The sequence below is a fragment of the Morone saxatilis genome, unplaced genomic scaffold (assembly GCF_004916995.1).
Source record: "Morone saxatilis isolate NCDOM2014 unplaced genomic scaffold, NCSU_SB_2.0 Contig22, whole genome shotgun sequence".
Classification (NCBI taxonomy): Eukaryota; Metazoa; Chordata; class Actinopteri; family Moronidae; genus Morone; species Morone saxatilis.
The window spans coordinates 10,454,806-10,470,897 of NW_023339785.1; the positions used below are offsets into that span (position 1 = coordinate 10,454,806).

Below are 16,092 nucleotides of genomic sequence, written 5' to 3' on the forward strand. Positions count from 1 at the left end.
TAACCCCATTCATTCATAAATCAGTGCAGACTGATTTACTGATTTTTCCGTTTTGACCACATTAAATGATATTGCGATTTAGACACAGTTTCTCATTATTTAGAGACACTACGTCTTTATTTTAAGAAGATTTCACATTATAATGACTTAAAATAGACTTCTTTTCATCCCATTGGCAGAAATGGGCTTTCATAGATAACAGATATGAGTGGTATCAATATTCTTATCTAACTCTTGACAAAAAAGCAAAATGTAAAACTATTCTTACTATATATGTAACTATTTATCAGTTAGGTTGTGAGCTGCAATTGTTTAGGGTTTTTTGGTCATATAAATATACCATACGTGATATTGAACTGAATTGTTTGCAGGTTGAGGTGGGAAAAGAGAAGAAGGCCAAGTACCACACCTACCAGCGAGTGGCTCTGGTTCTGGCTCTGGTCTTCCTTGTTTTGGCTCTCTGCATTTTCAGCCTGAGATATCTGTGGAGCCCCAGTCTGGGGAAGGTAAGACTAAATATCACCTCATTGTTGGCAAGTCATCAGCCTTATTGCCAGTCTGTGGTAAGTGTGGTCTTGATGAGAGACAGATGAAAGACACCCTGAGTCTCCACATCAGCAAATCATACAGGTTACATCAAAGAAAAAAAAATACTCAAGTAAGGAAAATGGACGGCCACACAAAGAGTCAGAGGCAGTCCCTGCAGTCTGTATTGTATTCTGCTAGATTAAAAGATGTGTGGGCTACAGAAAAGACAGCTGTGTTTTGCTCTGCTCGTGTTTTGGCTGTCAGATCTGTAATTTTATAAATTCTTGGACCAGACCACAAACCGCTTTTTTACTGTTGCATATGCTGGCCTGTTGCATTTATCTACTTTCTGCTCACATTGTACGGATCCTGATAACTCAAAGCTGACCCTAATTGCTGTTGACCAGAGTGGCTGCAGCAGGACTGAAACCTCTTGGCAATGTAATTGGGATAAACTCTTGTCCTGGCAATTCATCTTGTAAAATCCAATTCAATCACTCTTGATGGAGAACATTTTCACTCTGCTTCTTTCCCAGGGAGGCAAAAAAGCTAATTTACCAGAGCTAGAAGGAAAAATACATCAATTTCACATCCAGAAATTGGAAGCTCTATAGGTTCTGAGCACAGTTGCGAAAGAGAAAATTATTACAATAAAATTATTGTTAAAAACGAGTACATACAGTACATTTCAAAGCTGAAAGCTGCTTTGTGTTTACTGTAAATGCTATGAGGTAAATGGAGGGAAATGTATCGTGCAATATGTTGCTTGCTGTTATTTCAATATCTTTGCCATTATGCCATTATTTTTCTATTTGTGCTTCCATTTAGATACAAATTCCAATTGCATACTGTCCAAGGTCCAAGGTTCATCTGCACTTCCTGTGTAGACGGTATTACGGTCTACGTTCTCCCCTTTCAACACAGATATTATTGAATCACCTTTGAGCCATCTCCTTTGTCCTTGTTAAATATTTCATGCCGGAGGTAGAGCAGTCATTATTTCCACTTTAATAAGCTGTGATCATTCTCACGTGGCACAAAATGTGTTGATGGCAGAGGTTGCCCAGGCAATGAATATCAAACCTGTGGACCCTGGGTTTTGCTTTAATGGGGTCTTGAGGGGGAGGCTCATTGTCTGGCCTCCACATCAGCAAGTAAGATGGAGCCACTTCAAAGGAGAATCACCTGTCTGTCAGATGGGAAGGAAGCTCCCTCAGACACAGAGGAATGGTAAAACTCAGGTATGTATCCTCAGAAAAACTATCTAGGGACTACTCCGAAGATAAAGAGATGGATTGATGGATGGACAGATTAGTTCTCCTGCATCATTGTGGCAGCCAAGACCTTGTGTGGTGAACGGGTGTTGGGTGCAACGCAGCAGGACGCTTCTTGACTCACCAGCTAATCCTAAGCAGCATCTGGCACCTACATGTATAGAATCTGGGCATCAGAGCACTGCATCTGAAGCCAAAGGGAGAGTACATCATTCATTTTAGAAAACAGTTGTGTGGGCGTTGTATTTTCTTATTTGAGGACAAACATGAGCATTCTGGTGAAGTATTGGGCTTCTGTCAGAGTCCTTGAACATGTGGAATATATCTGTTTTAAAGTCCGGGTGAAATGAGAAACGTCATTTTAACCCTTTAAGATTTCATCCTCAGTTATATTGTATTGTATGTATTTTTATATCAAAAACCAATATAAAATAAAATGTGACGCATGCTTACATAAGTATGAACTAATCAATTTCAACCAATAATATGCCAATCAATCTTCAACTTTTAGCGACAGAGAGCAAAGATACATTAGTTAGCTAGGTTAGCATAGCTATTTTTTCTTTCTTTGGTACCTCTTAAGCAGCTTGATGAACAGTTTAGAGAGGAGCAAACAATATAATTATAGAACCGGAAAATGTACCGGTATGTTCCAGTGGTCTCTCCCCTTCCGCTACGTAGTGAAAATGGCGACCACTGAGTGTCAGGAGTGTCCACCATTCCACACTCAACTTTTTGACCATTATGAGCGAACCATCCAGGTACTTGCAGTGCACTGCATTTTGACAGTGTTAGATAGATACACCGCCGTGTCTAGCATGTGCTTGGCGGAACATCTTGATTTTTATTTTGGTGTCCATGTTACCAGATTAGAGCAGTCACACTGCCCACACTGCATCTCAACTGCGTCTGCAGCGGCGCATCACTAGAGAGTTGAGGTCACGGACGTAATTTGGGGGGGGGGGCACAGGGGACATGTCCCCTGCACTTTCAAAGCCGTTTGGTCCCCCTGCAGTGTTTACTGACCAAGCAAATTGTTTTTTGCTATTGTAAACAGAGACACGTCAGCCACTAGGACCAAAGCAGAAAACGGCGCCCGAGCTGAAGCCTGTTTCCCTTAATTTATACCATAGACATATAATACAGTATATAATGTATATATTCTATGGTTTAAGACCCGCCCACAAGCTCCTCGGATTGGCTGCTGCCGGTTCTTGTGTGATTGGCCGTCCCCGTGCTGTCACTCGCAATCTTGCTTGCCACTCCGCCTGCTGTGCCCAGCGCAGTCGTTATTAATCTGCCCACTGTATAATCGGGCGTTTTTCTGCCGGTCACGTTCAGCTAGAAGGATTCGTGATAGCTCAGATGTGTCATTTACATGCAACGTTCTCGAAACTTGGCTGTCATGTCGTAATCGCGCAGTCCCACTGCGCGGCCGTACGTCGTGGTGTGCTTTGATTAGCGCAAAAAAAAGAAAAACGTGGACGTAAGAGACTTCTTTCTTAGAAGTCCGAAATCGGTAAAGTACTCAACATGAGTGCTGACTAACAAGTAAACCAGAATTGGGTGAAGATGTTAGTTGCTTACACATTTTACAGACCAGTCAAAACCCCAAAAAGGGAAAAAGTTAAACTTAAAAGTACCAAGAATAACTCAGACAGAACTTCACAAAACCACACAGTGAATGCAAAGAGCTTCTATTAAAAAATACTTGTGTCCCCCCACCTCTGAAATCAAAATTTCGGCCTTGGTTGAGGTCTCACCTATTTTTGCCGCAAGCCATTTTGTAGGCTACAGTTTAAACTTCCTTTTCAAAGTAAAAGCACTGCAGTAGTCTTTTATTTAACATGACTTTACTTGTGAAAATTAGCCGATGAAGAATCTTTCCACTGTGCTCTCTCCCTCTCTCTCTCTCGCTCTCTCGGATAAACAAACCACACATGACTGCTTTCTTCACCTTTACGTTTAAACTATATTACATTGTAAATCAGATGATATGAACATTTCGGTTTTTCATGGACATTATACAGGGAAAAGTGTATAGTGAAGCATAAGGCTGGCAGCAGCAGCTCTGCAGCAGCCATGCAGCTGACACACTCGTGGCGTTAACATCAAGAGCGTGTCAGCAGCCGTCATGCGCCAGAGGCGCCACACGCTCCTCAGGCGGCCTATATGAACAGGGTGTAAGTATGGAAGTATTCAAATTGAGACACAACATAAGAGCCTAACAGATAAAGTTAGCAGGTGAACATAATGGAACATTTAGCAGATACAAAGCCAGATATTTCCCTCAGGACTTGGTAGAGAATTAAAAGGACTGAATATCGGCCCTAGAAATGCATCCCCAAATGAATACTAATGTTGCTCCATTTCTGCTGTTTAACTGTAACTGCAATAACTGTTTGTAAACACATCAGTCACAGAACCATGGTTACAAATGTAATATATGAAACATAATTATGTTAACATATTGGCCATACTATAGAGTGAGCACAAACATTTGAAAGTGGTAATCATTGAAAAACAAAAGCATTATAAGTATGCAGGAACAGATTCGCAAGTTTGTAGAGAAAGTTCCTGATGTGTTTTCTCCAGCTGTTTTGACGGATTCAACAACAGAGAATGTGAGAAGTGCAAACTATCTGTTAGACTCACATCCTTTCACAGTTTAAGTGAAACGGGTGCGTGAGAACACTAGGAAGTAGCCTAAAGTCGCTCAGACGCTGGTGTTGAACAGTATGGCGCTTTACTTGCAGGTACTACTGGGCTCTCAGTTGGACTTTTTCAAGTGAAGGATCAAACCTGACAAATCTGAGAATGGACAGCCTTAGGGATAACAAGGGAAGGACGCCCTAATGGTCACTTAGATCTAATTATTAAAAACATTGTTTTCCTATTAGTTGATCGGTTCTTGCACGTTCTCCAAATGCAACTTGCAAACAGACTACTGCTTAAATTTATTTTTTTCTCAGTCAAAGGTTTAACTTATGTGCTTGGATTAAATACAATTACTAATAGCTATCACTCAAATGATACAATCACACCCACACACACACATTACATACTAGGTATCAGACATTACATAGCACTTTGACCTTAGCATTATAATTAGTCCAAACCACAGCACGCGTACGGCCACAAACACTTCACCAAAGCAGCGTGACCTTGTGCACCCGGCTTTGTATAAATAACCACAGAATGGTAATTTGCTCTACGTATTGTATTTCAGTATGACATGATAACCGCTTGGGTTCTTCTTTTAATTACCTGAAAACATATGTTGTTACAGAGGCCTGGGGAAGTTTGCCATCATTTCCTCTGCCTGTGTGTTTGTTTGTGTGAGTTTGTGTGAGGGCGTGGTTGTGCTTGTAGGAGTGTGACTGTGTATGCATCAGTGTACATTGTGTGTTTCAGTGTGTAGATCAGGTGCCTCTGCATTCTCTTTTGGCTTACGGCAAATGTCTGTTTACTATGTGCTCATTATTGTTCTGGGCCACAAGTCCCACCAGGGGATTTTGCCTCCTTGTAAATTAATCCTCTGTTATTACGAGTTTACATTAGCAACTCCGTGAAAATGGAATCTGGCTGGTGAATCCGACGGAAAAGTGAGAATAATTTGCCTTGACGAAATTATTTTAAGAGTCGTTTCAGACAAAAAGAACAGAATCTAGATGTTGGTATCTGCTGCTTGTCATCTCCGTACTGCACAGCATCCAAAATCTAAATTTTCATATCATTAGATTTGATATATTTGGTGCTATTTTTAATTCATGAACCACTTTGAGCAAGATTATCTGCAGACCAGCAGCCAGGCACAGAGTAATTGTGAACCTGTAGACATTGTAAACCAGTTTTTCCTGGGGAACATTGAATAGCTCACAGGTGCTGTTGGGCTGTATGGCAAAACTGCCTGAGAAATACATGAATGTCAGACCTGAGGAAAGTGCTCCATTATTCAAGCTGAAATTGCATTGCTCACCTTGACGCCTTTCCCTCTCCGGTCCCAAGGTAGCTGCTGAGTTGTCGCTCCTGATGGCCTCTTAAATGCCTCACTGTCAGGACCGGCTTCTTTAATGAACACTGCTGCGCCTGCTGCTTTTCCACTGGTCACAGGTGTATGGCTTTTCAAGGCCGGGCCCCCCTTTGTTTATTTATTGCTCATACACTGTGTATACCCAACAGGACACTAAGGGGTGTCCAGATGTCAACATGCAACAGGGGAGGGAGACACAAGATTTGATCATGATATGATTCTATCTTCCTGTCGTGCAGACACTTTTCTTAGTTTGTCTCCAAGAATAAAACAAGACTGTGCTAACTTCTCTTTACACTCTGTTTGTTTACTCAGTCTCGTGTGGAGGAATTATTATTCTGGGGAGGTAACGGGGCTTATCTAAACAGCTGGTTTGCCAAGACCTTTTGGGAGGCCTGCCCCTCAGTCTGTAATCTTTTCAGATTTTACACGTCAGGCTCATTCATTCATTAGCAGGCCAGTGTCCACTGGTGTTTCTCCCTGGCTGTTAAATTAGGCCGCTACGGGCTCCCTCCTAAGATGATGCATTATGCCTTCTACTCAGGGAACAGTGAGGAGGAGGGAGGGGTTGCAGACCGGGAAAAACAAAAGAGAGTTGTTTTATTGTTGCCAGTGGAGTGCCTGAGGTAGGAAGGCTTCGTGGCGGTTGTGGCACATTGCCTTCTTCTGGGACGGTGAGTGCTACAGAGAGCGTGACAGCACTGCAAAGCCCACCGGGAGTTATTTATTGTGCCATACAGCATTTTAGTGTGTGATTCTCTTTTTAGAAGCTAGAATAATATGGGTGTAGAAGAAAAAAAATCACCATCTTAATTGCCAATACTTCATTTTGCCAATCCACCAGCAGCCCATGTGCAGCATGTTGTATGTACAGTGCGGTGGGTAAACAGACACAAATGTTCGCCTTTTCTTCTTTCTTTTTTTCTTATCCAGACGCTGTTTCTCTCTCCTCTCCATCTCACCAGTGTGACTGCCAAGTAGACTCCTCTGCTCTGTTGTACAATTTAGAATGTGATTGAGCTTTCACATCCACTTTCACTCTCCCAGTAAGTCTGCACCGCTTATAGCCTCGGTGTGCATTCACAGCCACAATACTGAGGCAGAGAAGTGAACAGCAAACTGGAAATACTCTGTTTATCTGTCGTTTCTCAACATATTCGAGGTTGCAGATTTGCAGATCCTATGTACTCTGCCGAATCGTGATTTTAGAAATTAGTAAATCGCTCTTCTGAGAACTGGCTATGTCACTGTGCTAAGCTATATATCTGTCAGCAATTAAAAGGTTGCATTGACTTCTTGCGTGTTTGCCCCATTAGTCACCTTGCTCAATATGTGAGGAAATGAAGCAGCATTTAAATCATCCTTGCAGGTCTCTGTCAAGGGTGCAGTCTAACGCTTCATATTAAATAACCTTAGCTGATTAGCCTTTTTTAAAATGAGTGAGAAAATGACAACTTGTAACAACTCTAAAAGTTGGAATGGTAATTTTAATGACATGCATTCAGACATGCCAGGCTTGTTTACGCTTTTTGTAGATTGGTGAAATAAACATGAAAAATCAGCAAAAAATAACACACTCTTAAAGGGAGATCTTTCATCCAGTGAAACTTCAAGTGTTTACACAGGAAATGAGTGAAGTAAGCCAGACAGCTTACTTTTTAAAGCTTTAATGAACCTCATTAATGATGAGACATTCATTCCAGATGTTATAAATCCATAAGTCACAGAGTAAAACATGGTATGCTAACATACTGGATAATGCAGCTAGTGGGCTGACCTACTATGACTTAAAGTCCATGTGAAATTAAAACGGTAATTTAAACCCTTTAAAATTGCATCCTCACTTTTGTACCCTATCTAACAATGTCTGCCAAGTAATGTACTAAAACTCGATAGAAAAATAAAAGTAGTCAGCTATTGGTGGCTGCGATAGGCGCGAAAAATGCCTGTCTAATGCCAGTGTGTGGTTGTCTCTTATGGGCTACTATAGAAATATGGCAGACTCCATAGAAGTGGACCCACAGCAACTGTAGATATAAACGTCTCATTCTAAGGTAACAAAAACATAACTATTTCTATATTCAGGGGATTATACAGTAATGAAAACATAGTTATACCTATAATATTCAGTTTCTGCCAAATCATCCTCCTAAATATTACACACTGGACCTTTAAGTAACTAACACACTATTGATAGTTTAAGGGTGCACATGAGGGGCAAAACTTTAGAGCGAAAGTAAAGTTGAATAGATCTTTCTTACAGCAAACCGTTTAAATAATAACACTATTATCTGCGGCAGTGGATTGCAAAGGAAAAAAAAAGTAAAGAAACAACAGCGAGAATTTTTGAGATTCATGTTCGCTATATTTATTCAGATAAAAACAAGACGTGTTACAACATGGACAGGATTTTAACACTGAATCATTTCTCATTAAAAAAACTGTCAATCAAATCCAGAGGACGAAGAAGCCTATCTTGCTCTCGAGTTCACTGTTTATAACTGTATTTATAGCAGGAGAGTTTTACATCTTTTGTGTCTAAAAAGCCTGGCAGTTTGGGCAAAGTTTAAGTTACATTTTTCACACAGAAGAGAAACAGGCCTGAAAAGAAACAGTTCACAAAAATTCAAACATTGTTTCTAGTTATTACTGGTTGATCAAAATTTACACATTAGGGGGCATAATCTTTTCTGCTTCCAAAGAAACAGTTTGAGAACTTCTTGCACTATAGGGTCAGATGTACATGCTAATTAGCACTTTTGGTCAACCCCCTTAAACACATAAAGCGAATGCAGTCAGGCTTTTTGATGGTCCAGTTGCCCAAAGAGCCAATTAATATTTAAAAAGCATTATATTTTGAAGAAATCTGAATGCTCTGAATTATTTGAGTTCTCTTTTTTTTATATACTGGATGTGTAGTTATCCAGCACTCATCACCACGAGTATGATGGATGACAGCTGCTGTTCGGCTGCTGTGTCTCATTTGCCCAGAAAATGTACTCCACTTTGTCAGCTGATGGTGATAAAGCTTGTCAAGATCCTTTTCCTGGTATTCACAGTGGCAGTGGGACCAACCCATTGACCTGCATGAGTAGCTACAACATGAATGGATGAATTGGAAGTTTCGCTTCATGTTAAATGTAGGAGGGGGATGATGGTTGTTTAAATGTTTCTGTTCCTCTGCCCAGTGGGAGCGCAGACCCGTCATTTTGGAAACACAGCTTTCTTCTAACCAGTTACAACAGGGGTCTCAGACTCCTTAAAGTACAGTGTGTCCTCTGGGCTTTTGTCTCTTGCTGAGATAATGTGGGGCTCATTAGCTGTCTGGCAGGAACAAATAATAGCCTGGGTGAAATGTTGCAGGGTTTAATTAACAACAATGCTATCATACACTACATATTAATATCAAAAATCCATTCCTGCTGAGAAACAGATTTTTTTTACTGTCTGTTAGGACTGGCGTTTGATCATAAAGTGTGCTATATGATGTTATCACTTTAATAATTCAATTAAACAGTACAGTCATTTTAACAAAAAAAAACATATTTGTTGCTGTAATAAATGTGAAGGTGTGATATTTTTGTAGATCATAGAATAATCATTAAATCATACCATTTATTCATCACATTGCGTTATTTGCTTCACAGTTGTTTGGTGTGCAAATTAATTCAACTTTTCATATTATATTAGTCAGACTTCATATTCATGTTATAGTTTGGGATTCCCATGAAGTTCAGACTTTGTTGCTCCCTGTCTCATTCATCGCATGTTGCTCCGTAATTTTGTCTCATGCGCAGACCTGTTTTTATGACTTGTTATCCAACAAATATAATCTTCATAGGTATTCTTGTGAGCTCACAGATGTCAGCTTTCTGCACAAAATGTTTCCCCGGGACAAAACCAATGTTCAAATCCAATATTTTCAACGACTGCACCGTTCCGCTCTGCTCTTCTTCTTCACTAGAACGTACGTTGAGTTTGCCGCACAGGTTGTGGAAATGTTGGATTTAAACATTGATTTTTCCCCAAACACATCCGAAGACGTCTGCAGGATCACAAAAATACATTTGAATCCGCTGCTAGATAACAAGAAATATTGTTTTGACATTTTCCCTCAGGTTTGCGAAGGAAATCCACCCTACCCAGGTTTCTTTGTGACCGAGTGCTGATGGCACAAAGTGTCAATGCTGGGTGTCAGTGGGTGTCCTGAGCTTTCAACACTTGACTGGACACAAACAGGTTGTTAATGGAAGTGAAATTGGCGAATAGTCAAGGATGGGCATTTCATTTGTATACTTAAATAAAAGCCACCTTTTTACCCCACATGACAAACAGAGAGGAAACATGCTCATTAATCTCATTCACAGAAAAAAAAAAAAAGGAAAAATCCTCTCAAAATTTTCTAGGTCCAACCATAAAAAAATACTGAAAAGAAATACTGTAATTTGTTCTTTCAAAGTGCTTCATTTGCATGTCTTTCATCAGTGGCTGACCATGATGGACTATGCAGGTTTGATAATAAATTGTGCTGAAAAACTGAGTCAAATGATGACGCTGTGGAGTTTTTTGGGTTTTTTTAATAGCATGAAACAATGTTAAGCTGTAGAATCACAGACACAGACCACTGGGAGCATAATGTGTTGTGTTTCCCCAGTGGGTCTTCAAAGCATTTTTCAGTGTTATTAAAAAGAAGAGCAGAGCAGCACTGACATGCAACCCACACAGGGGCCATGGCAACAGACCAAGAGCTTTTCATCAGTACCCATAGTCCCAGTATGATGGCCCAGTGTCTCTGCATAGGACTATCAATGCCTCTTTTATTGTGTCTTCAAGGCAGAAGCATGGTGTAAACAATGTTTGAACAATTATGAGCCTGTATATCTCCCAGCAGCTCTGTTAGGAATTGTTCTAACAGTCTACCTTGTTACAGGCATAGCTGGCTTGTTCTATATGTTATAAGGTGCAGATGAAGTAGTGGGGGAGGATTTGCTTTTCTGGGAATGTCAGCTGTGTTGTGTTAAAGAAGAAGGAGAGGTGGTCGTGCTCTTGTTGTAGCGATTTTAACTTTGATCATCCTGACTACATCATGGATGTCTGCTTTAGCTGCCATTATTGGTATTTGTAGCTGAAACAGTATCTTGGCATTTTCACTGTAAGCTGAATGTGGACTGCCTTTTTATTGCTTTCCACGCACAATTTGTTTACACATAAGTTGGCACACAGATAAATGCAGTACACGCACTACTGATAAATAGCAAGGCAACTATCTATTGTCATCTGTTGGTAAATTGCCAGTGAATTTAAATGTGTCACATCCCAAATATTGAGCGAACCTGAGCAAATGGAAAGCATTTTTGCCCTTGTGAACCACAAGAAGTTCAGCCTTCATTGACTTTTAATAAAATGCTACTTGGACTTTTTTTTCTTCAGTCGCTTTACTGGCTTAAAAACTTTCCGGTTGCTGTTAATGCCGTTCAGCTGGCCAAATTATTGCCTTGCGTCTAAATGATCCAAATTGCAGCCTTACAGCTCTCACAAGCTGTTTCTTAAATGCCACTTAGCTGCTGGAGCCCAGAGTGTGCTCTTGTTGATTTATTAGGAGGTGGAATGGCTGGAAACCAGCAGAGCGACAAGGAGACATATCCACTCTAGAGGTCACCACCTTGTGACTGTCTGTCTCATAGTTCAGGAGCTTGCAGTCACTGCTTGCAATCTTATGTCTGTTGAGGTCTGTTTCAGATTCTGAGATATGCATCTGAATGCATTCGAGTCTCCAGGGGATACCTTTGATGAATATTTCATAAACCACAACGGCCCTTTTATTACAGGAGATTGGTCGTATTCAAATAACGTGTTCACCTAGACAATAAGCAACAGGATTCATTCAGCGCTCTTGACAAGGAGCAGATTGTTCTTCAGCTCGGCACAGTGGTTACTAGGCAAGGAGAGGTACAAAGGGAAGATGCAACATGGAAAAATACAATGGCAGGCAGAAAAGAGAAATGGCACGACACATTCAGCCCAGGCCTTTGTTGTTTAACTTCATTCCATTTTTTGCTACTTTTTTACCGGTTGTTGATGCCGTGCTAGACATATCTATCTCATGTTAGTTTGTGGAATTTGGGGACTGTTATACATACTACTGTTACATCATTTGTCATGTCCCAAAAAAGGCGATTTAACACCATCTTTAAAGGAGCTGTGAGGTCTCTCTATTCTCTCCTAAAGTTGGCAGGTGAAGATAAAAAAGTATACTCTTGGCCAGTTTGAAAACCCTTTTTTCTCCGTGTTATTGAGGTAAAGAAAAAAGCCACTGTTTCCTCTTTCTAGTTTATCTTAGGTTTGGCTAAAACTTGAAAATAAAATGTTGAAAGCAGATCAAACATTGGTTAAATGTAAGTTAGCAATATAACATTTTCAGCCTGGGTAGGATGGATGTCACATTTGCTTGAACACATAACTTTGTGACTTGAAAAACCTCTAAGGCATATTTGCAATGCTAACATTGTGTATTCAGAATTTTGTAAAAGTTGTATCTGCAAAAAAAAAAAAAAGAAAGGAAAATATGCACTTTTTAAGCAAAAATGTTCGGGGAAACATCCTATTCCCCGGGCTGTTGTACAAAGAAAATACAACCCTTTGTTGTTTCCACTTTGATTTTTATTGAGATCATAGAAACAAACAACACATCGAACAACAATATGTCCCAGTCCCTGAGTTTGTTTCATAATAGTTTGTTGACCAAAAGTACTGAATAGCTCCCAAAGTTCCCCCTGCCCTCCTCCCTCCTGAACGTAGCTCTATTATGGGCACAGTAGCACGTATCAAGGTGATTTATTGCCAGAGAGAGTTCAAGTTGTTTAATATGACTGGTGTGATTAGTCATATATGCTTCAGAGCTGGAGAAGGGGTGCACAGTGCTCCTGTAAATTAACAGCAGCTGCAGACTGTAGTCGACCAAAGCAAGGTGGTCAAACGTGGTAAGCGGCAGAGACGCTGGGGGACAAGGAGAGAAAGTGGGTCATTACACCCCTTTCAGGAATGAGTAGGTTGACAGAAGAGAAAGGTAGGCTACGTTCAATATTCAGAGGCTCCGCAATGAATAGATTTCAGCAATGAAAATAAAACAGGAGAAGCATGATAGTCTGCGAGTTCTGCCAAAATTCCACACTGCACAAATGTGCTTCATTTATTCCATATGCCCTCAGATATCTCCACGCTCCATTATTCCTGACAAAAATGTGTTCCTGGTAGAACCTTTTTATTTGGTAACTGGTTTTGTTTTAAAAAAAGGTATTATTTCCTCTTTCCTCCACTTTCTTAGCCCAAAGTGCTCCAATGAAAACATTTTTAACCTACAGTTGGGCCAAAACACAAGAGCCAAGCAATGAGTTTATGGTATTTATATGAGGCTCTTTACAGAAATAGGGAAATATGCTTATTTGCTTTATAATTGGACAGTTAAAGGTCCAGTGTGTAACATTTAGGATGCTCTATTGGCAGAAATGGTATGTTTTCATTAGTGTATTATCACATGAAAATAAGAATTGTTGTGTTTTTTGTTGACGTTTCTATCTACAGAGTGAGCGGGTCCTCTTAAATAGAGGCCACCATGTTGTACCGCCATGTTTCTACAGTAACCCAAAAACCAAACACTGGCTCTAAATAGGACCTTTCACGTTTAGCAGCCACTGTAGTTTCTCCTACCCTTCTTGAAGGCTGAACTGTATTCAAATGGTTGTAATCTGCAAACTTGCCACTAGATGTCACTGAATCCTACACAGTGGTCCTTTAAATGAGAATAATGATACCACCGTTATATCTGTGCATTTAGTATGGAGCTAGAGATAAGAAGCAATTGCAGAGGGAAACAGCTAACCTACCAGAACTTATAAAGGTCACTGATTAACATGTATCTTAAAACAGCTACAGCTTCAATTTTAGATTTCTATTTCTATATGAATTAAACAAACAAGTAATATGTTGTGCTATTCCTTTAAAATCAAACAAATTGCTTCCTACATGATCTGCTGTACTTCTGTAAAAAAAAATTCAAATATATCTCATAGTGGATTTTCACCAGACAGACGGCCATCCGACACCCATCTGATACCAATCTGATTAAGGGGCAGAAGACTCAAACCCATTATCTTGTGAAGCTCAAGCATTTTCACTACCACTATGCCTATATAAACAACTTTTTCTGAAGGGGTTTTCAATGGATTTACAGTAATATGGCTGCACATTAAAGGAAAAATCCACCCTTGGATACGCTTATGTTGTTAAGTATCATCAATTTATGATGTTTAATGCACTTCAGGAGTGTTTTTTGTGATGAAATGTCATAATTCACTTTTTGGTAAATGCACTTTCTTTTACCCGGTGACTGCATTACAGTCTGCATTACATACTGGTCTATTCTGACAGCAGGTAATTTTATATCTTTTCTTCTGCAGTGGGTTTGTGCGATTATTGAACAGTGCAAAATGGTGAGACTATAGAAAGGAGCTTTTGCTCCTGTAAGAATGACTTCAATCTGACCCTCATTTTTTGAATAAACGCCATCATAGCTCTGCAGGAAATATCTGTGAGTGACATTGCTCCGTCCATGTGTTTGCAATCTGCTAAAATGAGAAAAATACACTATCAAACAACAAAACTGGCGGCTCAGAAGGGAGGTACACGCCAGTAGCTGTTTGTTTTAACAGTGTTAATGTGCTTTAGGAAGATGGCTCCATTAAGCTTCTGCATCTTGACACATTCTAGCTTATTTGTTGAAAGGCTAATGACCTTAGCGTTTTCCTTAACTGGCCTTTGGCATTGGCAGCTGTAAAACATTTTAACATCAAATTGATGCTTAAAGTAATTGCTTGGGTGAATTCCCAAAAGCACTTTAACCCCACGCCAACCTAGTTTTAGCTTTCCATTTAATGCTACACAAACCACTCAGACTGTGAGTTGTGTATGTCTTCCAAATACATATTAAGATACCACAAAAATGCCATGGTTCAACTTCAAGTATGCAACATCATACATTTCAGAAAGACCAAAAAAAGCTGGCATTATTTTTTATGTCAATTGAGTGAGTAGTAAATATTCAAGGTTCAGTTAAAGCATCCATTTAAGTTCACTGGTGCTATTGATAGAACTTCCTGAAGATAAAAACAGGGCAAACTTGGGCACTGTTTCATAATTGCTTGCATGCAGCTATTTACCTCCACATTTAACAAAACCACAGAAAAGACTGGTGCTAATTACAATGCAGAAATGTTTCAGCGCCTTACAAATGTTTATATTTAGAGCCAGAGTCTGACTTTGCATCCTTTCATTACACACTGACTGGGTACATGCATACAGCTTCCAGACAAAAGTCCAGACTACATGCTTTGGCTCTATATTTTGGAAAACTCCTCTTAATTTGCCGCCAAGAAAGCTTAGTGTGGTTGTTGATCAGAATTTTAAGCATATTTTAGTAATTAAAAATTAAATTAGACAAAGAATTACATTAAGGGTCCAGTGTGTACCATTTAGAAGGATCTATTGGCAGAAATATAATATTAATATTATAATATAGGCTAATAATAATAATAATATAATATTTATAGGTATGTTTTCATTAGTGTTTAAACACCTGAAAAGGAGAATGTTCAGTTAGTTGCAATCTGCAACTTCACCACTAGATGCCATTAAATCCTACAAACTGGTCCTTTAAATATTGTAGTTTTAAAAATACTCCCAGCACAGGTTTTTCTGTTACCAGGGTTACACGACACCTTCAAAGGAATAAATAGTAACTGTTCTGTCACTGGCAGTTGGTGTCAGATGCAATATCATCCAACTGCAGCCACAAATGGGCGTTCTCGTGCTGGTGGGGGTTCCCGTTTTCGCTGACTGGAACGCCCCCTTCTTCTTCGCCTTTCTTGCTGAACTGTAACTGTCAACATCCGGTTTAATATAACAATTCGCCCTAGCTTAGTGTTTCTCAAACAGAAAGTCTCAAAAATAGCGATCTAGAGCTCTGTAAAGTATTAATAGAACAAACGTTAGCGAAGCTAAAGCCATCTACAGAAAGTTAGTCCACACTTACCATCTTAATATGCCTTAACATACCGTTGACTAGTCTCTAGATTCGCTACGAGTTGTTGGGAACAATTCGATGACTTTGCACATGACGCCAACAGACTTTCTGGCTGGCGGCAAGAACATCCGTTCTCCACACAACGAAACCCCAGTAAAACTAAAATCAAGGAATTTGCC

General features: G+C 39.8%; 1 protein-coding gene across 2 annotated transcripts in view; it reads left to right on the forward strand.

Annotated features, from left to right (window-relative positions):
* Window positions 1–371: 371 nt before the first annotated feature.
* tnmd (tenomodulin) overlaps window positions 372–16,092 on the forward strand; it is a gene marked incomplete at its 5' end in the record, with an annotated part of 42,745 nt that continues 27,024 nt past the window's right edge. For both annotated transcript variants that reach the window (XM_035669042.1, XM_035669043.1), the window contains 1 exon segment: window positions 372–506. In XM_035669042.1, the coding sequence (XP_035524935.1) occupies window positions 372–506 (135 nt within the window).